Consider the following 27,584-nt stretch of genomic DNA (forward strand, 5'->3'; position numbering starts at 1 on the left):
CTAAGAATATGGCCTCCAAGATATTCAAATCTTAATCCTGCCGATTTTTTATGGTGGAGTTATCTTAAAGTTTCCTTGGCATATTCAACAACCTTACAATGGTTCTATCTCGAATTAAATTGCAAACTGTTGTTCATTGTGTCACAGAGAGAGTGGTATGTGTTGAATAAGAGAACGGCGCGGCTGTCGTATTCCCAGTATTTAGTAAAAACCAAACCCTTGTTTTCCCAACACAGTGATATTCTTGTCTTTTTTCTACCTAAAATAATACATTTATAACACTTAAAATTTCAAGCGCTTTTAAATGACCTGATAATTTAAATTCGATTAAGAGTAAAAACATCTCTCAAAATAACTTCTTGAATCCTCATCTATTTTTTTCTTTCCTCATAATCTTCTGGTAGTGAGCGATGAACATAGGGAGCGTTTTCATCAGGATTTTTCTGAAATGGAAAGGCGCTACCAGGAAAAATAAAGCCCAAATATTCTGTCAGACTACTGCTGGACACTCAAAAGAAATGTTTCTCAAGCGAAGTATAGCCTAAAATATATTTCACACAAAGTTTAGTAAATAAATATGATTTTAGGTAAAATGTTACAAGGTATCAATCAATCAATCAATCAATCAATCAATCAATCAATCAATCAATCAATCTTCTTAATGTATCCAGCCGTTTGCTGACAACATAAAGTCCACTGTAGTCTATTCAGTTGTTGTTTTTCACGAGAAATGAGGAGTATTTTGATCGGTGTTCATTATAGATGCCTGTTGCTAGTAGCCAGAGTTGGGGTGTAGTCAATATATACTGCAGGGCTGTGACTTCTGCAACTGGTACTGATGATTTTAATTTACTTCTTTTGTATTTTATGGATGGACAGTATAGAAGAATGTGTTCCAGATCTTCATCATGATTATTACACCACAGACAAGTAGGATTATCAGAAATGTGAAATCAGTGTAGGTACAATTGTGTGACAATGTGACCCGTTCTGGCTCTTGTTAAAAATATTTGAACATGTCTGGGCAAGTTTTTGTACATTTCCAGGTCATTTGGTTTCTTTATACAGACTGTAAAATTTTTCCTTTGTCAGAAGAGAGCCAATTGTTGATCCATAGGTTTATAAAATGAGACTTTACTGAAACAAAAGCACTGAATAGAGATATCACTTGAAGAGGTCTTGGTTGGAAATATGTTGCCTGTTTTGCAATATTATCGACTTTCTCGTTTCCAGGTATACCCCAATGACTGCTTGTGATACATGGATTCCCTCAGTGTAAAATTCTCCGGAGGTAAAATAGTCCCTCAATCGGATCTCCGCGTAGGGACTGCACTGAAAGATGCCAAGAATCGTTACAAGGTATCAATACTAGAAAAGTCTGAATTACATTTCATACAATTACTCAAAAACGCTGGGAGAAAGAAACATTTTGAAAACGGATTGGAAACAGCACGAAAAATGCTATAAGAATCACTCATTCTTTATATTTTAACAAAAAATATGTTTAATATTGTTGATGAGTGTATTTTACATTTTTACTGCTGTGATTAGTTGTGTGGGCAGGACACAGTGCACTGCTTTTCCTGGGGACTAATAATGCAGTTAAGACGACCCTGTTTGTGACAACTATTTCTTGTCTCTCGGTATATGTCATGTAATGGAAAAACACATTTGAAACACTTTAATACCGGTATTGGCGATTTTATTAGCTAACAATAGGCCTGTTCTGGTTAGAACTTACACAATCTAACAAATTTACAAATTTGCAATGTAATTTTATTATGCGGCATTCAACTTTATCAAGTAAACATAAATGTAGTCTAATCATAATTATAATATATAATGTAGATATCTGCAGTATTAAGCGATATTATACATGCGTAATCCAAAGCTTCTTAAATATACATTTTCTATAGGTGTAATATGGTAACATAAGTAGGTTTCAACACTTACCTGACACAGAATTCGTTACAGTAGAAGTTCCCAAAACACGATATTAAAATTTACATTTTGTCGTTAATATTTGCATAGTTTCATCAACATTATTAACTTCGGAAGAGACAAGACTCAATGATAACATTTCTATGAATATGTACAGTCTCCACGCTTAAATTTATATTCGTTGGACAGATGTGAAAATCTTATATTGAAGATATTAAACATTTTTGTATATTAAATGATTTCATTTACATATTTGATATTCTGTATCTTAGTAACAAACTAAAATATATTATGTACAATTATTATTTAACAAATATCAGGTCTTCAATCTTCACTTTGAATAAAATAGACTTTCATCGAAGATCATCAATGTCTGAAAATCTCTTGTCACATATAAATATACAGGCCTAACTACAATTATTTGACTGTAATCTCTTCATATACATTAGTACAGGCATGTTAATAATAATAATAATAATAATAATAATAATAATAATAATAATAATAATAATAATAATAATAATAATAATAATAATAAACTATGAATTGTTAATTCTTACTGTTAATACATTCCTTTTTGATCTCAATGTCAGTTGTGAACACAATTTTCTTATTAAATTAAAAAAAATATATATATATATTACCTATAGCGTGCTTTAAGATAATTTACAGTAGAGCGTCTCGTTTAGGCACAGTGAAAACATAAAATGCAGGTAACGCGTGGGAGGAGGACGAGCCGAACGATAAACATGAGGGATGCACAAGGTTGTAGTTACAACATTTATGGCGGAGCATTAATAGAAATTATATTTTCCAAAAACACACAAAACAAAAGAACACAAATTGCATAACGTTATCATATACACATTCTAACAAAAAAGCAATTGTAATTATAATAAGAGATATCTACAAGTTGACTACAAATAGTCTTGATTATTCTATGGTTCATTTAACGACGCTCTCAACTGCCGAGGTTATATTAGCGTCGCCGGTGTGCCGAAATTTTGTCCCGCAGGAGTTCTTTTACATGCCAGTAAATCTACTGATATGAGCCTGTCGCATTTAAACACACTTAAATGCCTGCCATCGAGCTATACCGACTAGCTACCCAGGCCGACATGATTATTCAATGAGGACGGCGAGGCTTCATATATGAATATATTGTAAGCAATTGTAACGTTGAAATAATTCAATATAACAAATCAAATTTTGCTACTGCACCTGAATAAATTTAACTTTGAGAAAGGATGATTTTGCTTAGGAAATAGTGTTGTCACTTCAGACCAATATACTGTAGTTTTGTTAATTCGGCCACAGAAGACGGTGATATTATGTTAGTCATATAGAGAATGAAATTCGTGACAGTAAAAAATGCTGCTTGAAAGCAACATCATATAAGTAGCAAAATTTGATTAGTTATACTGAATTATTGCAATGTTACAATTGCTTGTTTGTTAAAATGTGTACCATGTTATCCAGTTTGTATGCTTTTGTTTTTGGAAAATATAATTTCAATTAATGCTCCGCCATAAATGTTGTAACTACAACCTTGCACATCTCTCATGTTTATCGTTCGGCTCGTCCTCCCCCCCAAGATTACCTGCACTTTGTTTACGTTTTCACTGTGCCTAAACGAGACGCTTTACTGTAACTTCTGGGGCTTTGTAAAAAAAAAAACATATGGTTTATACAGAATGGATGGTAACCTCTGCACCAAAATGAAACTGGTAATACATCATGAGGAGAGATTAGAAAAATATAAATAAGCTCTTTCTCTAACATTCACCGTTTTAGAGGAAATCATTATTTTCTATGAAGCATTTGGCAACAGCACGGCTGCTCTAGCCAGCGTGGCCTGCAATCTTTACCTCCCCCTCTCCTTCTGCTGTACTCACTCGGTGATGGAGCGACAGTGCCCTGCGTTGCAAGATTATTTTAACGATTTCCGCAATTACTGAATTCAAATTCACGGTTAAAAGGTTTAATTTTGTAAAATAATTGAAGATATTAACAATTCAGATTATTTTTACCTATCTGTTTGTATAGCAATCAGCCATTTATCTCGGATCGTTACTGCAATATCACGCTGCAAACATTGGGCAAAGACTATTTTTTTCCTGCTTAAGGGTGCTCCGTCGAAGGAAAAGTGTAATAAAAGTTTTGTTACACTTAACATGTAGAATCATCTCTTAAATTTTGGTACATCGGTCCCCTTCCATACTGTATATTTCATGTCACTCTAACGACTGAAGTGTCTGCTTTCCACGCCGAAGATACGGGTTCACATACCGGTAATTCCATATAGTATTTATAGTAGACATGTCCTATGTTTGGAGAGGTTTACTTGGAGTAATTTCATCTCCTGTTTCTCTAAAACAAACTGTTAATCGTGCCTCAGGACAATTTAATTATCTCAGAAGCCCAAATCTGATGGATCCAACTACAGATATTTTACAACGTATGCTGCCGCAGGAATGCATAATGTTGGAACTGATACCTTAGTCATGAGCTAGCACAATAAGATGATGAATGTTTGTACAATAATAAGAAGAAATTGAGGAGTCCACTGCAAGAGGGAGAGCTGTGCCACAGCAATGATGAGAGAAAAATGATACTTCTACGAAAAGGGCCTACCTTCAGACTAGCCGGCCCGGGTTCGAGTCCCGGCGGGGTCAGAAATTGTCATGTGAAATCTCTACCTCGGGACTAGGAGAGATGGCGGTGCGCAACTTCTAATCACTAAATTGTGCACCAATATGCCTGGGTTAAATCCCAAATCTTTCCGCAGTGCATATGAAGGGAAGGCATATGTAACTGTTGATTGTGATTCGTTAAGACTGTCGGCCCCCTTCGTACTATTCGACAGAAGCAGGCTACGTCCCGGCACCAGATTTTCCCTTCTCCCTTCCTCAACTTCATCATCATTCCCACCCATTCCCTACGCTACACTTACACGAACACTTAACATACACTCACCCTAGTACGCGACATAACTCTTCACATGTACACATCAAGCATAACGTAGTCCGCCGAATGGTGTGCAACTTGAAAATGGGTCACAGTTCTGCCATCTATCCGCCGTATGCGGAACCCGAATCACGCAAAGTGAAGTGGGTAGGCATTAGACGCACACACACGAAAAGGGCCATATCCTAGAATTACTTAGAATGCTCTAGTATTGGCTGGTGCTATATAATTTAGGAAAAGACAACAAATGTTAGGAATGTCCTAAAACACATGAAATCTCATGTTTCAGAATTTTGTGGCATAGTTCCCTCTTGCAGTGGACTCCCTAATTGTACAACATTGGGATGATGTGGAAAATTGTGACTAAAAATATTAATATACACTAATAAATTTGTATCCCCTTGAATAATTTGATATTTTTAAATTGATAGTTCACAGTACGCCAAAGAACACACAAATAATATTAAATTGTAAATAATATTTCAGGATTTTTTTATTAAAACATCATATAACGTTATGTGATAATACTGTTACTCTCATATTTATTAGTAATACTATTAATAAAACTACTTATCACATATTCAGAGACATCAACAAACATATATATTATGTTGCTTTGTTGGTTAGTGAATGAGTTTTTATGATTGTGACCATTAGTTTGGGAACTGCTACTGTAATAATATTGAGGCAGCCATACGGAAGACTACACAAAAAATCAACGCTCCTACCAGAAGTGGCTACTGGAACAATTTGGTGCACAATTGTGCTTTTATAATTATGGCAGTCCTTACACTCACTTCTAAGCAACTAAAAGGAGAGCTCAATCAATTATTGAACTCACTTCAGGCATATTGTGTTTCACGTATCAGAAGTGTAGGTGGAAGACAGATAGGCCTAAGAAACTCAAGTGTTACTTCCTGGAATGTACTAATTATTTTGTTTCAAGGTTAATTAAATTGACATTCCGGAATCCAATTTCAAGTCCACTCACTCATTGAATATCTTAAAAAGTATTACATTCATATTCAGAATAATTTTGTATGATATTCAGTATCTTTCCATATTGTGGCATTATTATTTTATAGACACAAATAATGCAAATTCGGGCTCGTATACAGTACCAGTGATTAATCTTATTGTTCTCAACACCATCCTGAGCCTTGGTGAACATTATCCAACAGGAGAATCAAGATATGCAGGCAATGAGATTGCAGACACTCTGGTTAAAAAATTCCTGATTGCAATTGAGAAGTAATTAACAGGTTACTTGAAACGGGGTACCTAGTCATCTTGAGAGCGTACACAGACTGTTCGTCCAAGATTCTAATAAGATATTCACTGTGTAGCGGGGATAATAATATTTTTGACAATGAAAAGACTGAGAGTTATAGTGGCAATGGTAATTTTAATATGCCTCACAATGCGTAGGTATTGTTTGTTTAATATGGATGTAGGTCTGTTAAAGCAGAAAAGATACCTGCTGTGTGGGACAATCCTGTGCCACTATTTTGCTCTAGTTCACAAGACATAGAATTCTGGGCGCATGGTCTCTGAAGCCTAATGATCTGGAAATTATGAACGTGGGCAGCTTGAGAGCCTATATTCGACTGATCTATAGTACTCTACACCATTAAAATCAGCCAGGAGATAAAATAGAATAGCAACATCTACGTGTCTTTCGTTGGACGACTTATATGCACACTCACTTCCCACATACTACAGCTGCATTACCTTTTTTTTTATCATCACTATTAACCTATGTGGCTAGCGTCTCCTCGTTTTTAGTAAAGGAAGTGTTTAATGCCTCTCGCTGACCGGTATAGCCCGATCGCAAACTCGTGGCACAAACATGCGCGAGCTTCTTTCTGAGACTTCGGAGTGGGGGTTCTGTGTGTGCGGCCGACTGCTTACTCATAGAGCGTACTATTCAAACACCCCTCCCAGCAAGACTCTTGGGTAATTCCGTGTAAGTGGATGCCAATTCGTCCTTCGCGCAGGCGCCACGAGTTAGTGATCAGGCTCTACCTAACTGCCCAGCTCAAGAGAGATGAAGATAAGGCGATGATAAAAACAAGCAGTTCAGAAAGATAATGAGAGGAAAGGTAGACGAGCGGTCGGAAAACCGATCAGAATATCATTCAACAAATCAGTCACATTATCAGTCAAACACCCTGTCCGTCATTTTGTCAGTCAGTCAGTCAGTCTGTAGGCATATCATCCAGCATAATAGAAAATCAGACAAGTGGACAAGTGTAATGAATGAAGTTGCCGATTACTTGTAGCAACTACATTATTTTCTTTCGAAGTATTCGTAAAGCAAAACGAATGAAAGGTAATAAAATATAAGGTCAATTTGGGATATATCGACATCTGAGAGATCTCGATACTTTTAAGAAAAGTAGCAATTGCGAGCAGTGTTCCTAGTAGAAAAACTTCGAACTACATGAAAACTGTGTTTACTGTGTTTGTAATCACTTTTATTTTCGGCCATGAAATACAATATACCATTTTTAGTTTATTGTACTTTGACTGGATGTGCGTGATATTAGTAGATGCACACATTAATCCATATATATATATATATATATATATATATATATATATATATATATATTTTACGGGTTAGTAAGGGCGTCGAAATGATTACTCTCAAACAATTATGTTTATTTCGGGTGTGCTGTCATCTTTTGAATGAAGGTGTGACTCGGGGAGATTTGAAAACTGTGTTTTGGGAAGATCTCGACATTGTGTCGATGTTATCATTGTTAGAGAACTTTGTGTTCAGTGTGTTGGAGAGTGCCAAAAATGGTTTCACTAAGTATGTAAATGACACAGATTAAAAATTCACATATGACCAATGCGGGTAAGAATATTAAAAATATTTATATTTCAGGAGTGAAATTTCTGTTGTAACGTTGGATTTTAAAATGTTTTCTAACTTTTCATACTATGTCGCAATCTCCCCTATTATGGGAGAAGTCGACACTTCGGCGTCCATTTTTTTTAATACAGTGATGTAAAATGATGACATAGGTACCAGATAAGAGAAATGTGCGGAAAACATGTTCATACATATTAGGCGAAAAATTTAGAATGATATTTGCATAAATTGGTACCAAAATTAACATTTTTCCTTAGCGTGTCAAGACGTCCCAAAACGACCCAAAATATAACATTGAAAGTTTCCTCAATGATTCGATAAGGAGTAATAAAAATGTAAGAAAGGAAGTCAAAACTAAGATATATAAATCAATTATAACGCCCGTACTTACTTACGGTGTCAATCCAAACCCGTAACACAAGAAAAAAACTAAGCAGCTAAATGAAAGAACAGAAATTAACATTTTAAGAATTACGCAAAAAGTTCTGTGCGATAAAATGAAAAGTGACATAAATAGAGGTGAATACAAAATTAACCTATGAATAACTGGATAATGGATAGTAAAATTAGATGAAATGAACAGGCTTATCGCATGGAGGAAACCAGATTAGTGAAGAGAATTAGTGTTAGGAAATCAAGCGATAAGAGAAGTTTAGGAGTCCAAAATTAAGATGGAAAAATGCGTTTACACAGTATTTATGAATGGATCCAATGAGCCGCAGATTAATTGCAAAATGATGAAGAAGAAATTTATATGAATCTAGGAAATAAATGTATTTACAATTAAATGTAAACATAAATATGTCTTCCATAAATTGTGTACTTCAATTATTTTTAAAATCATAATTTTATTCGATGGAAAATAAAGTAGCAGAAAGGTTACAAAGTTGACTTCTGAAAGTACTGCATAAAGACCGAATTTTGTTTCCATGTTCATACAATCTAACAACTACGCTCTCAGTACATATCGTTATATTTCCCACGTGCATAACAATAGCCATAGTTGTATAAAAGGGGAGGCAAATTTAATTCACTGGTACAATAATTTTGAGTTTAATACTGGCTACCTGTACATAACAGTAACAGAAATTATCTGCGTCCCTCCGCAGTATTTGTTTTCCATTTCCGTAGTATTCCATAGTTTACGACGGGGAACTCTTTATGTAAACAGAGTAATCAATGAGTACCTGCATACAACAGCAAATAAGACGAGTTTCCCGTCCCTGCACTCCCTTGCCGACGCATTGAAAGGACACGTCACAGGGAATTACCTGGATGTACACAAAAGTACAAAGAAACACTGAGTTATGTAAGTAAAATATATAGACAGCGTATTCATAAGCAAAATTTTAGGTAACTTATTTTTCAACCACTATTTCCAAAGAAGCTCTCTAATCAAACTGTTATGTTGGTTTCTATTTACTTCCGTATGGCTGTTCCTGTGATATCATGAACAGGATATTTAATATCTGACGTCAGAATAATCACTTTCCTCTTTAATATAATAATTCTTGTCTCTATCCTACAGGCACAGAACGTGTCTCTAAGAATGGAGTCCAATACTTTGCAGCAATTCCTCAGCAATAGGCATCTAATTAAATTTATTCTTTCTATTACTCATTTCATGTCGTAATCGATCGTCCACAATACACCTCCACACATTTTCTGAAACTCATAATCATCATTATCATCATCATTACCACCACTACTAAAACCATCATCCTTCACGAAATTAAACTCATGTGATCTATTTCGAACTCCAAAGAATTTCGTCTGCAAGCTCTTCAACAGTCTGCCAGTTACATGTATAATTTTTTTATTTTGATGTATTTTGTCAATTTGAGAAAAAGTATTTCCTTATTCGTTAAATAAATCCCTGAATTATTCATTGTTAATACGTAATGATAATATATCAACAGAAATTCCACCATTTAATACAGTAATCTTGGCATGAGTATACGATTTTCATTGTAATTACTATTAATAAGTTATATTAGATCCCACGCTTACAAAACTGAGTATTACTTTAATGAAATATGCCTTGTTTTTAAGTTTTAATACAAAAATTTGGATTTAAGAAACATATTTACAAATAAACCTGTATAGGCCCTTAGTCATAGAAATAAAATATTATACTTTGTTATATAAATAATGGTTCTTAGTTTTAGAACAGTCATAAAGGAAACTACTTCAATTTTTTTTAATTATTTGATTTACTTGAATAATTTCAAGGAAAAATTGTTCTCGGGCCGGGTATCGATCCCGGGACCCTTTGCTTGGCGCACGAATGCTCTACCGACTGATCTACCCAGGAAGTACACGGGGACGATGTCGGGTGTAGTTCCTGGGTAGCTCAGTCGGTAGAGATTTCGTGGGCTAAGCGAAGGGTCCCGGAATCCATACCCGGCCCCGGAACAATTTTTCCCTTGAAATTATTCAAGTCTGCTTCACAGGGAGCTTTACCTTAAAGCCAAATTTGCATATTTGATTTACTGTTTCCTGAGGATATATTTTTATAAGTAATTCTGAAGTGATTATGTTTTAATCTCAATTGATTTACTAAGTACGCATATGTTAGTGCTATGATATTACATACACATCTTATTTTAGTTATGACCTTTAATGTTATTATCCTAACATTCATGACGTCGCCCGAGGTTGCGGGTTCGACCCCTGGCCAGGTCGATGTCAGTAGATTTACTAGCATGTGAAAGAATACCTGCGGGACAAAATTCCGGCACACCGGCAGTTGCGAGCGTCGTAGAATAAAATATATATATATATATATATATTTTTTTTTTTCATAATATCCCTCTTACAGCACGTTCCATTTATGTTCTCTGTTACTATGTTATGGTTATCGCGTAACAAAACTCTACTAATTATTGGCCTGTCCTAAAGTACTGTTATTTCGCCATATTTTATTTTAGTACTGGAATTTTCTTTGTCGTATACCATATAATTTTAGAAATTTTTTCCTCGATAGCCGGCTTTGCTTTCATTCCTCAGATAAGTAATCTTTATACAGGGTGGAAGTGAAATAACTCTCCAGATTGAAAGGGACGACAGGGTAAACTTAAATGAATAGAAAACCTATAGGTCTATTACGTTCTATGATTAATATATGCACGGTTAATTAGAAAATGAAGTTGGAAGTTTAGCAGTCTGGCAATATCACCTCTAACACACTGCTCTTTCTTCTCGTAATAGAAGAGATCAACGAAATGGTGGGTAACTTTCGGTGCTGGACCCCAAAGTCATTTTACCGGAATTATCACCTTCATCTCATTCAGACGCGAAATAACCTAAGATGTTGATGAAGCGTCGTAAAATAACCTACAAAAAAAGTTCTGTCTCCCTAGGTCAGGCATGTCAAAATAAGCCATAGATGACATTTTGTTATAGCCGTGGTTCGACTTTTCTACAGCGATCAGATGATAGACAGCTCAGATGAGAGTTCGATTGCTCAAAAATTAGTTGCTAATCTCTTGTCATAGTAAATATACTAAAGGCATTGCCCGTTTCAGGAAAAAAAATATATATATAATATATAAATGGTCATAATTATATATAATATAAATTTGTTTTACTATTTATTCAGTTCACTTTTTTAAAGTGTATCACTATTGTAATTTTGTAATACAGTTTTCTAGTGGAAGCAAAAAGTACAACGTTGATAATTTGTGAATACCGAAAGTTTTTAAAGTACAGTTACGTGCTGTATAGTACTTACTAATGAAGTACATACCGTCGTTGTTCCTGCAATGACTCCTATGTGACATAGTTATCGATTTTCAAATTTTTGCTTTATTAAATAACTTATATAGTGATACAGAAAATAATAAAATCTTCTATATAAAATATTTCTTTGTTTCGAAAAGGTAAGAATTCACAGTCTCTTATGTAAAGCTGCCATAGAATGAATAAATGTGTTTTATCTTCCACTGAAAACTTTTATATTTTGCACATAAGAGTTACTGCAGGAACAACGACAATATTTTCTTGCCAATTATTTGAAGTGAGATAATGCAATTTAAATAATTTAAAAATCGTATGTTTATAAACCTGTTTTCCATACTTCAAAATATTCAAAATATTAATAGTTTAGAATGCATTAATCATTACGTGAGGGGGGAAAATAATATATTTTGTAATTAACTAATTAGATATTTTATAATGAGAATGTTAAATATTACAGTTTTGGAGTAAACCGCTTGTATGAATCTATTTCAATGCGACATATTGTACACAGAGTTCTGGATTTTACGTATAGTATCATACATTTAACATCTAACGTAAGAATGCTGTTAACATAATAAATTATGTAAGTATCCCAGAACTATAGTTCGTAGTAGATTATTTTTGTAGGAAACAGCTGTTACGAATGCTACGCAAGCCTCCACCCTTCGTTGTGACCACTGACCTTGACAAGACTGCGCTAAGTAAACCTCTCCCTGTATGACTGCAATGTTACAATGTGTTTCGTATCGTTCTGTGGCTTGAAATGAGTGGTTTTAAATTAAATTTAGACTAAAACTCTCCACGCTATTGAAATCTTTATTATATTTTCTATCGAGTTAGACAAAAATCACGATCCTACTCGCAATAGTTATCGAATAAGAGAGTACCGGTATTAAACATTTGGGGGGGGGGGGATTCTGAGAAAACTATGAACTTTACATCAATACGGTATTACACTTTTTTGTTACATGCAAAATGAGCTGTTGACTCTAAAAAACTGCGGGCTTATTTCACTTCCACTCTGAATATATCGTAATATTGGGTCCTCTGATCAGCACGGTGCAGGGCCAGCACTAGTAATATATATCAACTATAAAAGATGGAACCCGTCAATTTCTTGGCAGGGAAAAAATCTCACATCTCCGCTGGTCGTAAACTCCAGAGCTGTTGAGTTTGAACCAGAGGCGCTACCGCTTGGGCGATTTGAGTGGTCAGTATGAATCACCGCACTTAGGCTGACAGTGATCCATTGTGAGCTCTATATGCTATGATTTGCACAAGTCTGGCAGGTGGGCTAGGTGGAGTTCGTGAATCTGACGCTGACAGGCTGGCCATCCTGCCTCATCTTTCATATAGCCAAAGCCCATTCACAGAAGATACTTAGCCTAAGAACTTGCATCAGCATCGGAAACCCATACTGCCACCAATATGTCACATCAGTTTATTTTTAATCATTAGTTCATTAGATATGATAGATTAATTAGGGCGAAGCGTATAGTATTGGTGGAATGAAAAATAAAAACAGCTAAAATCCTAAGAAAAGTTTCTGCAACGTCTGTTTTGTCCACTACAAAATTTCAACACAAGAGTGGGGACCGAAAACGGCTTGCCCGAATGGAAGGTCAGCGTGGTAGCGCCGAGCCACAGACACGGCATTACATATCTTTACTAATTAATTAATCAGCATTGAACTTTTCTGTGCGCTTTGCAATTTGTAGTAAAATAATTACATTTTAACTTGATGTTTATATAATCAAAACTTACGCTAGTCAAATAAAACATGAACATGGCAATGTAAAAAATTACTGAATGATGAGTAGTCTACGCTAGATTCTTTTCTAACTCCGTTAATGAAAAGAAGAAATGTGTGAAATTATGTGCCGAATTATTTTTGTTAATTGATTCCTGACATTGTTAAAAGGTAAACTTGCGAATTCTAAATGAGGCAGTAGACCATGTGAACAGCTTCAAATAGTTGGGATGTACTATAATCAGTAACATGAGCAGCAACCACGAAGTCAAAAGGAGGATAGCAATGGTAAAGGAAGCTTTTAATAGAAGAAGGAGCATCTTCTGCAGACCTCTGGAAAAAGAACTAAGAAAGAGACTAGTGAAGTTCTGTGCGTGGAGTGTAGTATTGTATGGGGTAGAAACAAGGACATTACGACGAAGTGAAGAGAAGCGACTACAAGAATTTGAAATTGTGGATATGGAGAAGAATAGAACGTGTGAAATGGACAGACAGAATAAGAAATGAAGCTGTATTGGAAAGAGTGGTTGAAGAAAGAATTATGCTGAAACTGATCAGGAAGAGGAAAAGGATTTGGGTGGGTCACTGACTGAAAAGAAATTGCCTACTGAAGGATACACTAGAAGGAATGGTGAATGGGAAAAGAGTTCGGGGCAGAAGAAGATATCAGATGATGGACGATATAAAGATGTATGAATCATACGCGGAGGCTAAGAAGAAGGCAGAAAATAGGAAATATTGTAGAATTCTGTGTTTGCAGTGAAAGACCTGCACATGGGCAAACATGTATGTATGTATGTATGTATGTATGTACACTTAGCGGCAAAAAGAATGGGCCGGCCGACAATTTCTAAGTTCCAGACACATAACATTGTGCATGCTCGTCTCGTCAAAGCCATAGTTCACCAGTTAACACATAATTAAACCATTTAAATTTGCTGTATTTTGTTTAAGAGTCTAAAATATGTAATAAAATCGAATGGCGGGTTGACTCTAGATACATCAGGGCACTTGAAGAGTGAAATGATAATAAAATTGATAAATACAAAATCAACCGGAGCGAATATGAACAGGAAAACCACGTATTATGCCGAACCGATATTAACAGTCACAGTAGCGTAAATCGTTACGGCATTGGTCTATTAAATAAGTTGGTAGTAGTAGCTCAAGGTTCGAATCTCACCCAATCTTCAATTTTTTATTACAAATTTGCCATCATATATGTCTCGGAAAACTATAATTATGTGGCGATATCTCTTAGAATATGCCCAAACTCTAATAAATAATAAACCTCCCTCTCTCTTTCAAGCAATACTGCAATCTGTTAATACAACGTTCTGTCTCGTCATTACGCTTGAAGTTGGCACAGAAACAATAACTCATTGCCCTGGTTCGCATAGGTTATTCTGCGTATGCTACTCTCCGACAGGACTTCGATTGGAGAAATATCGTTTTCTCCGACGAGGTAATTGTCTCCAGTAGCATTCTGCGTATGCTACTCTCCGACAGGACTTCGATTGGAGAAATGTCATTTTCTCCGACAAGGTAATTGTCTCCAATAGCAACTATAGTACTGCCCTAGTTTATTGTATGAATGGCCACCTATACGATGAACGCTTCGTGAGACGAATTATTAACACGTCGGGTTGCGTGAGGGTCACGTGTTGGGGGTGGATGTCATACGTTGGGGCAGGACTTCTGGAACGCATCCACGGGCGGTTTACGGCAGAAGTCTACGAACACATTTTGGCAAATGTAATGATCCCTTCCGCCCGAAAACGATATCCAGAAGGAACACTTTTCTTCCAGCAGGATAATCATCCGATACACACCGCCAACCGGATTCAAAGATGGTTTACGAGGAGGCGTGATGTCGACCCAGCCGACTGGCCTCCAAATTCACCAGATATGAATCCGATTCAAAATTTCTGGGCTGCAGTCAAAAGGATCCTACGCTCTAATTGGGCAGAACAACCACCTGTTCGGACACCTGAGGAATTGTGGGACAGAGTTCTAGATGCGTGGGAGGAGATGGCTAAGAATTTAGACCTGTTCTATAATCTTGTGGACTCCATGCAGCGCAGAATGAGGGCAGTTGTTGACGCAGGTGGTTTGTGGACGAGATACTAGTCCCCACCACAGGCCTTGTTTTGTTAATATATTAAAAATTGTTTGTTTTTGTTAATTTAATTATTTATTTGTGTTTGATATGCGTCCGGTTTTTTAGGATGTCAAACAAGTATTTTTGTTTATACAGGCCAGGTCTCGCCTATTAATAGCCCACAGGTGATGGGCAATAATATTTTTACAAGGCAGGCATAACGAAGTTTGTTAACAAATGCCATTTCACATTTAAACTAATAAATTAAATAAAAGTTAAAGTAAAAAAATACCTAATAATTTTACCATACCTGGAGGCGAACTCACAACCTCTGGTACGAATGTCAGACATCTTACCACTGAGCCACACACTGCTCGTAAGGTTTACTGCATTATAGACGGACGACTTTCAATGAAGAGACACCACAGCAATGCCTTGCAGTATGTTACGTTTACACAAGTGAACCGCGCGATAGAACTTTGCATTCCTATCGGCCAAGAGTCGGCCCATTCTTTTTGTCGCTAAGTGTACGTATGTATGTATGTATTGTCTAACAAGACGTCATTATGTTTTTTGTATATTGGCGTAATTGTTTATTGTTGTGGTTACATTTATTTCTTTAATGTGTAAAAGAGAAACGGTTACCTAAACAAATGACAAATTAATAGCCCCCAAAAAAGGAGAAGAAGAGTTACACTACGCTTGATATTTATCGGTGGCATGCGGACGATGACATATGAAAAAATTGCTTTATTGGCATTAATCAGATTGTAGAACAAAGTAAGTAATCGAATAATGATGCAAGCCCAATAAACATATGTATAAAAATGTAAATAACTGTATAGATTTGAGTTTCTTCCAATCTGTCGTTGAAATATGCAAACGTTTTTGTATAAAAAATATTTAATTTCGCTGATAGTTTTGATTTATGTTTGAGATTTGATAAAATTGGCCATATTTTGGAAAGTTTCGTAGCGTTATGTATTACTTATGTCTTGATACGTTTGTTTTAATTGTTTCATAAATGTTAGTGATTCCTAACACTATAGTAGATTAATTAATATTAAATATTAAATACAGCGTTACGTGTTTTAAATATACCATTAAGAGTACACTCTTCTGTTGAAATGTGGTCATGTTTTTCCATCTCTGAAAAAAAGTGAGTAATGTTTCCTTTATTTTATAGAAAAATTCAGTTGTTCACATTGTTGGACTATCAAATAAGCGAAAACGTAAGGATTTAATTAAACGTTTCAATTTTGTTGAAAGAATACAAAATGGAAAATGAAATGGGTACCAGCACATTCAAAGAATGGAACATCATCCACCACTAAAGCTGATTCTTAACTACGTTTCGAAAAAGATTGTTGGCAGACCTAGAACTTGCTAGATAGACATATAAGTCTTTGAAGACAGGACAAGCCATTTGGCCTAAACATTCAGGCCGAAGAATATAAATAAGTTAGGCTCAAGTTGTAGTATTTGTACTTAAAAATCTAGGAGATCCATATTCAACTTCCGACAATAAAAAGTGATGTATTCAATGCCTAGAATTTTTCTTGCATTGTTTACGGCCTTGGGCCATTGTGAATAATTGTATGACCAATTGATATAGTTATTTCTGAATGTAACATATTAGGTTACAGTCCTGCAAGAATGAGTACAGGAAGGACGAAAGTGCTTACTCCTTTAAGGTTAACAATAATGGTAAATAATATTTTAAAACAAAAGAGCATCTTTGAATTCCACCGACTTTATAAATGGTATGTACCCGAATATATAGGCCTACGTAAGTATGGAACTGTAGGATATATTTGCTATATTTCCTGCTAATCTTGCATTTCTAAAGAAAGGGAAATAAGTATATTAAAGGAGATTGCTATCCTGCCTATGGTTTGTTGTACACTGATTTTCGCAAATTTTCAAAATGGACAAGATAATACTTCTCTTTATACTTACTGCAATAAGATTAATTTTCACTTACACCCAATTTAAGGCTAATCCTACCAGATATTATTTGTTTCAAAGAGTGTCCACGTATAGGTCGTTCGTTATCTCGTGAAACGAAATGCATTCGTGCGCCGTAGCTCATAATCAAGAACCTTATGGTGAGAGTAAGCAAGCCAGCTAGCTTGCAAGTCGAAGCGTATCGAGAGAAGGTAGCTTTTCAGTCCACTTTTTCCTTCCCCCATGCGCAGGTAAGTTTCACGAGATACGGAATTATCTATACTTTTGTATTGCAAGCAATTTTTATCTGATTATGTTTCATTGTCCTTTATTGACCAATTGAAATTGTATTCTGCGTGAGATATCCTATCGTAGTACAGAACAAGCATGTTGATAAAAATGTGGACACGATTATTGCAAATAATGGGCTAGGTTTATATTTCTTTAAAAATTTCATCTCGTAAGTAATATTTAACACCTTATATGCTTTGACATCAGTATTGGGTAGCTCAAGTATTACTAGACCAATGCCAGTGGAGTCCTGCAGCCCGGAGCGCCACTTGTACTTCTCCTACATTCGTATAGCGTCTTCGCTATAGTTCGCATTATGCCCGGATCTCCACTCGCCTCGGTCGAGTTATAATTGCGCTCACATCACGGGATTTAAATGATGGTAGCTCCCTTAGATCACAAAGGAAATACTTCCTAACACTTTATACTTTAAATGAACATAAGCATTATCACACAAATGATAAAGTACAGAAATGGTCAAGGGTAAACAGGATGTCTTTTCTGCTAAGTAATGCAATATAATGGATCGTTGCCTTTAGTAAAAATAAGCACAATTATTTTGGAAGTTAAGCAAGAATTGCTGCATACCACATACTTCGTAGTGACACGTGCTGTATTCTGCAAAGTGACCTGGTAGCTGTTACGGGGCAGTTGACGTGTTACACAATACGTTTAAACAACACAATACACCACATTCAAAGTAATCTTTGTTGGCACAGTTAACAGACTTATCACCACCATTCGCCTCGACGCATTATCATTGTTCCTTTATAATAATTTATATTGCACACACATCCGTAGATATCAAAGAGGCTAATGACCATAACACAATGGATAGCCAATTGAATAACCTAGCAACAAGTGGCAGGTGATGTACTGTTCATGTTAAAAGAAGAGAGATCTCGTCCCAGATATAGGGTTCTTAGTGTTCTCTTTTCTTCCCGAATTTTATCGAGTTTTAACCTCATTCTTCTTTTACAATAGCCGAATTTTCATTCACTTATAGGACTTTAATGAAGTTTTGTACATTCTGATGAAAGACATTTATTTTAGTGAGATATTTAGATCCTGAACTTAGTGATACAAAAAATGAAACTATAAAAACATACACTTTTGTTAGGATTGTAACATTTCAAATTCCACGTTTAATTACCTTGTTTTGGCTCTTAAAGTATTAACTGCAGATATATAGAGCTGATTTTAATTAACTTTACGTTTTAGAATATATTCCAATATAAAAATGTAATTACTATGATGATGTACTGAATTACATATGGAGTTTCAGTGCAGTAATTCCGCGTTTCCATATGGTGAAGAATCGGTAGAACGGAGAAAAATCTTCTCTTGCACCAGGACTCGAACCCTGGTTTCCAGCTTTACGTGCTGACGCTTTATCCACTAAGTCACGCCGGATTCAAGTTCCGATACCGGATTGAATCCCTTTCATTTTTAAGCTCTACCTATTGTGTTCCCCTCTGTTGGCCTACCCTCATGTACCGTGTCGCGGTATGTGTGACAGTAGACACAATGTCCAACCTAAAATACAGAGGTGCACTCATTACGAGTGACTAAGTGGCCGGGGTCCGACGGAACATGGCGTCTTGAATCACAAAGTGATTACTTACGCTTTATCATATTACTATGATGTACCGAAGTACATATGGAGTTTCAGTGCAGTAATTCTGCGTTTCCATATGGTGAAGAATTGGTAGAACCGGGACTGGACTGAAACTCCGTATGTACTTCGGTAATGAGTGCAAGTCTGTACTTGTGGTTGGACATTGTGTCTACTGTCACATAATATTATGACACGGTACACGAGAATTGGCCAATAAAGGGGAACACAGCAGGTAGAGCTTAAAAATGAGAGGGATTCAATCCTGCATCGGATCTTGAATCCGGTGTGGCTTAGTGGATAAAGTGCCAGCACGTAAAGCTGGAAACCCGGTTTCGAATCCGGTGCCGAAGAGAATTTTTCTCTGTTCTACCGATTCTTCACCATATAAAAATATGTTACATTAAAAATAATTTCTTCACTTACAGAAGTAAACCTATGTTGTAGACAGATTTCGAAATCCTTGTGGAAACAGTAGTAGTCCAATGAGATTGTGCAGAGACAAGATTCAACCGTTCGTTCTGCCTCATTTCGCACTTTTTTTTTTCATAATTTACGATCATTATCAACGGCCGTGCAGTAAACTCGGGAAACCAATGCATCGTGGTATTTTTTTCGTTGCAGCAACCACAAGGGATTTCTATGGCAAAAGTTCTGCTCAGCAAATAACCTCAAGGATTTCTGGAATGTACTCTGGCGTCTGTATATTATGATACAGCGCACTAAACAACAACAGAATAATTTAGAAATTTAATCGTCAGTCGAACGTCTTTTTATATCGGAGACAATGAAACAGGGAAGATTAATAGATATTGTTGGTTCAAATAAATGTACCGACCAAATCTTAATAAAAATATTCAATTTAGTCTAATGATTTTTTAAATATGTAATATGCTATTGTCTAGTTGCTGTGACATGGCCTATTGCATGTCTGTTTAATGGTCAATAAAATTATTATTATTATTATTATTATTATTATTATTATTATTATTATTATTATTATTATTATTATTATTATTATTAAAGTAAATATATTCTAAGCTCTCAAATTACCATCTAATAATATTAGCGGCTGTATATTTCGTGTAAGAATTTGTTTCAAATTCCTTCGAATGGTACTGGCGTTGGAATTCCAAGATATAGGCCTACTTCAATTCCTTGTCATAATTTTACAATTAATTTACCGTTATTGCCTTACCGCGTTTTATTTCGAGAGTTCTTAACTCTTCTAAATTGTATAACTAGATATTAAATGCTGTCCATAGTAGATACATACCTGATTATTTAATTCAATTGCAAAGGGTGACGGCAAAAATAAGCAATAAACTGTTATGTTTTTTACTAATTTCGGCACAACAGCCTAAGGCTTATTGTGCCTAGACCCACAACTCTACTGAACACCACGCATACACTGCAGGACTCTCGCGTTTACAGGGTCAGGGTACCCGGAGGCACTGCGAGACACCACACACACTGGGAAAATGGACAGATAACCAGTCCCCGTGAAGAGGTCCGAAATAAATCCTCCTGACTTCACGACCGGGTATCGAACTCGGGCCACCTTGATCAGGAATCCAGCACGCTACCTCAAGACCAAAGAGGCGGACTAGCTGCTATGTTTAAACGATCTTTAAGATGAAAGAAAATCCTGGTGATGTAAGAGCAAATATAATAAATTTACCTCTCTTGTTTATTAAGTGTTACGTAAAGTTTTATTAATTAAAACATAGGCTAAGTTAATAAATGCTAATGCCCAAGTTTGCCTTGCCTTTGAAAGAAACTGTATTAATATCGACGGCAATGAATTCATTAATTTTGAATGTAGAGGTGATATGCTATCCTCTACACCTCAATATTTGGCTAGAATTTCTCGAAATTATAGATGTTATTGTAAATTAAAGTGGAATATTCTGCCTACAAAATTGTCACTATTATATTCAACAGTTGAGAAACGAATTTTGTCATGTTACCATGATTGGAACTCAAAATGAGATTATAATCAGGTCTAAAGGAATCTGATACGCTAGGTAGAACACGCGTGGACCTATGAGGGTCGTTCCGAAATTAATGCCCCCTATTTTTTGTGTTCAACTACAGGGACATCATTTTATTTTTACTAACATTTTTGATATTAACCTGGCTATACCTTTGGATTAACTTACCCCCTTTCACGACTGGAGTTCGATGATACTGGCGTAAAATGCAAACAAATCACTTTATTAGGTATAGGGGGGAAGAAAAGTAGTTCATCCATTTACGTAAACTAGGAAATATCGCGATTTTGAGTTTGATAATTTCCATTAGGTTTTGTTCAATCGAAGCACAGTACAGTATTAACAATAAGTGTTTTTACTCACGAATTGAGCTATCCATTCGGACGTATTCATTATGTAGTGTAGCCTATATTATACTGTCTACAGCACATTAGCGTACAATATAGAGAATGAAGTTAAATTGAAAAATAGTCATAATATGGATATTTAAACACATTTTTGAAAATGGTGGCAGTTCATTTCGATACAGGCTTCAGTTCTTTTGTGCATATTATCGCACTATAAACTACTGTACCTAATTCCAATTACCACTTTTGTCCTTCGTACGAGTAACTCATGTTGAAATAATTCTGTACCTACTCTATAAAAGAGTACCTTACGTACTGCAAATTCAATCTTCACTTCTATTCGATCCGAAAAGAAAAATTACTCAGACATGCTAGCTACTGTCCGTCCAAGTGGTTTTGTCGCAGGGTCGTAGAAAGGGCGAAAATCACGCGACAGTTAATTACTTAACGACGCCCTTTTATTTAAGTTATATTAAACAGTTCTATAATATTACGTAGACGTCCAATTCCTAACAGAAATTAATGTTTTCAGAAAAGAGCTAAAACTGCCCAGCTCCTAGTCGTTACAGAGGGGCGAGCAGAAGCGGATGGCGGGATGCGACGTAGGCAAACGGACGACAGTACCTGTGCGAAAATATGATTCAATATTGAAAGCTCTTTCGTCACCGGAAAACGCGAACATATTTCTGGAACGTGCCATACTCACTAACTCAGTACTGCTTACTATGACCGTAAGGCAACTCTGACTGCATACGCGGCCTTGGTTCTGTGTGGAGAACGAACGGTTGGAAGTTTACTAGTAGAGGGTTTGGGAGTGAAGTACACTCAAAAACACAGGTACAATAAAAATTGAAGTAAAATAAAATGATGTTCCTGTATAAGCCTAACGTCTGAGCAGAATGTTAGCGGCGTTGTAGTAAAAGTTGAACCTTCACGCTAATGTCCTGTTAATTTGGTTGTCGTGCGACAAATAGTGACTGCAGGATACATAGTCTACCAAAATAGCATCTGACATAGAGGTGCGTAAGAAACTGAGATGTGTTACTGAATTTCTCACTGCCGAACAAATTGTACCCATTGACATCCATCGACGCTTGCTGAAGTTGTATGGAGACAATACAGTGAATGCGCGCACAGTGTGGCGGTGGGTAGTGGTGGCGAAAATGACAGTCCTTTGGGATAGGCGGGATTTTACATATGAGTGATGTTACATGTTTCATCGTATTTTATAATTGTAATTCAATTTTTATTTTAAAATAAGACAAGGTTATGATTTCCAAATACGGAACTATATTTTCCTGCGTCGTGTGAGTGTTTGGACTGGGAGTCAATCACAGGTATGACAACCACGTGCTTGTGTTTACATTAGGATTTTTCTTACAGCGAAAAGGGTTATATAGTAAAGGAACAGCAAACCTGTTTCATCGGGCAACAAGTTTCGCTCCCTGGTCATCAGCGTTTAGTTTGTCTCCATAAGAATGCTCGTGTAGGGTCACACAATTAAAGAGAAAGTAATTTAAATAAAGTCCTAACTATTAAGTTGTGCCCTATAAGTGAAAGAAATTTTTTATTTATTTAAAGTTTCCAAATTAATCTTAGTTGTTCCAACCAGAAAAACATATAACTATATACAAAGGCGTGTTGCCACAGCTATTATACTTATTTTCAACAATGACAGTCATAACATTTCTTCTCTTTTTTTGATGTAAACGTTACCTTTATGTATCAAGACGTGCCATTTGTTTTTCTTAATGTGACATAAAATGGGTTGAGCGAGTTAAATGCTTTATGGACAGTACTCTGCACCCTGACCTGTTTACAAATATCTTGTATTGGACGCACAAGCACACTGGGTCGATCGGCCGCGCTCTCGCCGTCTCTAGTCCGGGAGTTCGATCTATACATTGTTAGTTATACAATAATTAGTTAGCTCAGCTTGATGATTGATGCAGCACCTCACCTCTCTCATACAAATACACACACACGCACACAACACAATGGCCGGTCCCACAAATATTACAGGGATGTTACAGAACGCAGGATCTCCATACAATAGCAACCCCAAGTACTGATCATTTAGCTGCAGATGCAAATGTTTTGCGCAGATTGAGGATGTGTTGGCTTATTAAATTTTCATTCCTCTCTGCGTCATCAATGTCCATTCACTTCACTGCTACGCTATCTGCAAGCCGCCATTAATAGGATACACAGAATGGCGAAGACCATGGAGAAAGAGGCATCCAGTCTTATGCTGGAATCTGCAACAAAAGAGACAAGAAAAACATTTCAGATTCCAATTAAATGTTGTGCCCATAACATAAGCTAGAACATAGATGTCCAATTTGTAACTCGTACGAGGTAATCCCTGGCGTAAGCAACCCGCAGCGCATATTCTTTAAGGTCGTTTTTCCTATTTGATATGGAAAGTTATTGATCTCAGCAAAGCTTGCTTGACGTGCAATATCTTCTGGTTCTATAGGCGTTTGGACACCCATGAGCTAGAAGTTTTAAGATTAAACAATTCTTCACCTTATTTTTAATGGTCAAAAGACGCGTCAAAATAAGACGCTCTTTTATAAATGAATCTTCAGAGGTTAAATATTTAAGAATCATTATTGATAAATAAAGATTTGCTGATTATATGGCGTTATTAGCAGAAGAGGAGATGATACTAAGGGATATGCTACTGGAGCCAAATTACAGCTGTGAGTAGTATGGGTGAAGATAACTGCAAGTAAGACGAAGACCATGGTCATAGAAAGAAAAATAAAGAAGGTAAATTTGAGAATTCTAAATGAGGTAGTACAGCAAGTGGACAACTTTAAATATTTGGGGTGTATTATATGCAGTAACATAGGAAGTCAAAAGAAGGATAGCAATGGCCAAGGGAGCTTTTAATAGAAAAATAATGAGTATCTTCTGCAGATTCTGGAAAAAGAGAGCAGTGAAGTGCTTTGTGTGGGGTGTGACTTTGTATGGGGCAGAAACATGGACATTACGACGAAGTGAAGGAAAGCGAATAGAAGCATTTTAAATGTGGATATTGAGAAGAATGGACAAACAGAATAAGAAATGAAGCTGTGTTGGAAAAAGTGGGTGAAAAAAGAATGATGCTGAAACTGATCAGGACAAGGAAAAGGAAATGATTCGGTCACTGACTGAGAAGAAACTGCCTAATGGAAGGAATTGTGAACGGGAAAAGAGTTCGGCGCAGAAGAAGATATCTGATGATAGATGACAAAAGGATATATGGATCATATGCGGAGACAAAGAGGAAGGCAGAAAATAGGATAGATTGGAGAAAGCTGGGTTTGCAGTGAAAGACCTGCCCTTGGGCAGAACGCTATGAATGAATGAATAAATCCAGTGTGGAATATTAGAATGGGATACTATTTACAAAACTAACCTTAATCTATTAAATTTGTTATAGACAAGAATAATTGTAATATGCCTATTGATTATACTACCGAAAATTTGTTTTTAGAATTTAAAGTATTGAAAATACAACAAATTTATATCAATGCATTAATAAATTCTATACTGAAAAACACAAATATTTCAGATCGTATGCTCACAAATACAAAACCAAAGGCACGAATGCAATGCGTTCGTTTGAATCCAAGTGTTTAACGAGGTACTGCTATCAATCTAGTATTAATATCGGCTCTAGGATTATAAGAAATTAATTAATAAATGTCGACATCTACTTAACTCCAACAGTTTCAAATTTAAAAATGTATGTATGCAATTTGTTATGAGTAAATATTAATATTTATAAGTTATTTTATTGTAATTTATGCATGTAACTTTATTAAGTATCGAATCCTCTCCTGAACACGAGATCCCTTTCTTTCAGAGGAGTAGAAGTTTGTATATTTACAAATTTCTTTGTATTATATTTTTCTGGTAATAAAATTATTGTTATTATAATTGTAATATTTATTATTATTATTATTATTATTATTATTATTATTATTAAATGTCAAAGTATTTGCCAACATAATTATCGTCACCCCTCATAATTTCCACATTCTGTATTAATTTCGCATGCAACTTCGTGTCCACACCTGTGGAGTAACGGTTAGCGCGTCTGACCGCGAAACTAGGTGGCCCGGGTTCGATTCCCGGTCGGGACAAGTTACCTGATTGAGATTTTTTTCCGGGATTTTCCCTCAACCCAATATGAGCAAATGCTGGGTAACTTTCGGTGCTGGACCCTGGACTCATTTCACCGGCATTATCATCTTCAACTCATTCAGACGCTAAATAACCTAAGATGTTGATAAAGCGTCGTAAAATAACCTACACAGTCACAGTAATGGCGGACAGTGAATAACCACGAGAGTGAGGCTCTTGACTAAACGGTGATTTTTAGCAGGTGAGTCTGTACACAGGCCAAATATTTTTAGCACAGTTTTATTTCTTTGTACTAAGCTTTTCATTTGTCTTTACATTTCATCAACATGTCTCCCCGTGGCCCAAAAATCGAGGAAATTGAATCTACCGTGCAACGAGTGGTGAAGGACGCGCTACGGGACATGCTACAAGACGCGGGCATGGTTCGAGTTCTCGCCGACACAATCAAGGACGCGGTGACGAGTGCAGTGGTGGTGGAACTCCAGAAAAATCTTGACTTCAACAAAGACTTAATTAGTGACTTCAAAAGTGCTCTGGAGCAAAAAGATCGTCGGATCGAGGAGCTAGAGTACAAACTGGACGATTTAGAACAATATCAGCGACGCCAGTGTCTGCGTATTTTTGGTGTAGGTGAGAACAATGGTGAGGACACCGATGTGTTAGCGATTAGTGTGGCGGAGAAGGTAGGGGTGGACTTGAGTCTGGCCGACATTGATAGAAGTCATAGAGTTGGTAGGAGAGATGAGAATCGACCCAGACCAATAATTGTGAAATTCGCTAGTTATAGGAAGAGAAGTGAGGTCTTCCGAAACAAAAGAAAATTAAAAAATTCTGGTTGGACAATTCGGGAAGACTTGACGAAAACTCGCCACAACATCTTACGCGAAGCGATTACTAAATTTGGACAAACCAACGTGTGGACTCAAGACGGCGTCATCATTGTAAAAAGCGGCGACACGAAAAGAAGGATCACCCGTATGGCTGAGATACATAATTAGTAAGTCAAGGTAACTCCTCATAAGTTGTTTGTTATATTAGGAAAGTAATAGTTTAATAATTTAATACTAATTATTTAATTATTGTAGTAATACTATATTTAGTTGCATTACATTACCTCAGTAAATTTAGTCTATTTTTAGTTAGGTTGGCACTATTGCCTATATCGTCCCGCTTTCTGTGGCATGCCCTCAGGCTGATGGCTCGTCTAGCCTCCCCGACCCTCCTCACTGTCGACAACCTGTTCCCACAACTCTGTCCACTTGTCTGTCATCCTCCCCAACCCCTCTATTGTCTACCTCTCAGCTGTTAAAGCAGTCTTTCTCACCTGACCCCAAATCTTTGAAAATAGCACATTTAAATTGTCAAAGCATTACTCCTCACTTCCAGGAATTCTCTTCTATTTTCACTAATATAGATGTCCAATGTATTCTTGTTAGCGAGACGTGGCTAAAACCCTCGTTGTCTTCCTCACTCGTTCACTTAAACGGCTATACGTTATGTAGAAATGACAGATTATACAAACGAGGGGGTGGAGTTTGCGCATATATTAGGAATGATCTGCACCCTAAAATTATTCTAAAATCACAAGGCGATGCATTACGACCCGAATATTTGTTCGTAGAAATACAAGCAAGTCTTCATAAATGTCTCTTAGCAGTTATTTATAAGCCTCCCAAAGCTGGACATTTATCCGATTTAGAAAGCCCGTTAGCCGATCTTTTACCGCAATATGAACATATCTTACTTATGGGGGATTTCAATATTAATCTTCTGGCTGTCAGATCAAATGGGACTAATCAACTGCGTAATTTGTTCGAAACTTTCAATCTAACAATTCTTCCACTCAATCCTACCCACCACACACCTACTTCT

At 36.3% G+C, this 27,584-nt stretch overlaps 1 protein-coding gene across 2 annotated transcripts in view; it reads right to left on the reverse strand.

The window, feature by feature from the left end:
* Positions 1-1,676: 1,676 nt before the first annotated feature.
* The window catches only part of LOC138700051 (CD166 antigen-like), a 1,161,032-nt gene continuing 1,135,124 nt past the window's right edge, over positions 1,677-27,584 (reverse strand). For both annotated transcript variants that reach the window (XM_069826355.1, XM_069826354.1), the window contains exon 6: positions 1,677-23,833. In XM_069826355.1, coding sequence (XP_069682456.1) covers positions 23,754-23,833 — 80 coding nt within the window. In that variant the 3' untranslated portion in view covers positions 1,677-23,753. The remainder of the gene's footprint in view (positions 23,834-27,584) is intronic.

Source organism: Periplaneta americana, chromosome 5 (assembly GCF_040183065.1).
Source record: "Periplaneta americana isolate PAMFEO1 chromosome 5, P.americana_PAMFEO1_priV1, whole genome shotgun sequence".
Lineage (NCBI taxonomy): Eukaryota > Metazoa > Arthropoda > Insecta > Blattodea > Blattidae > Periplaneta > Periplaneta americana.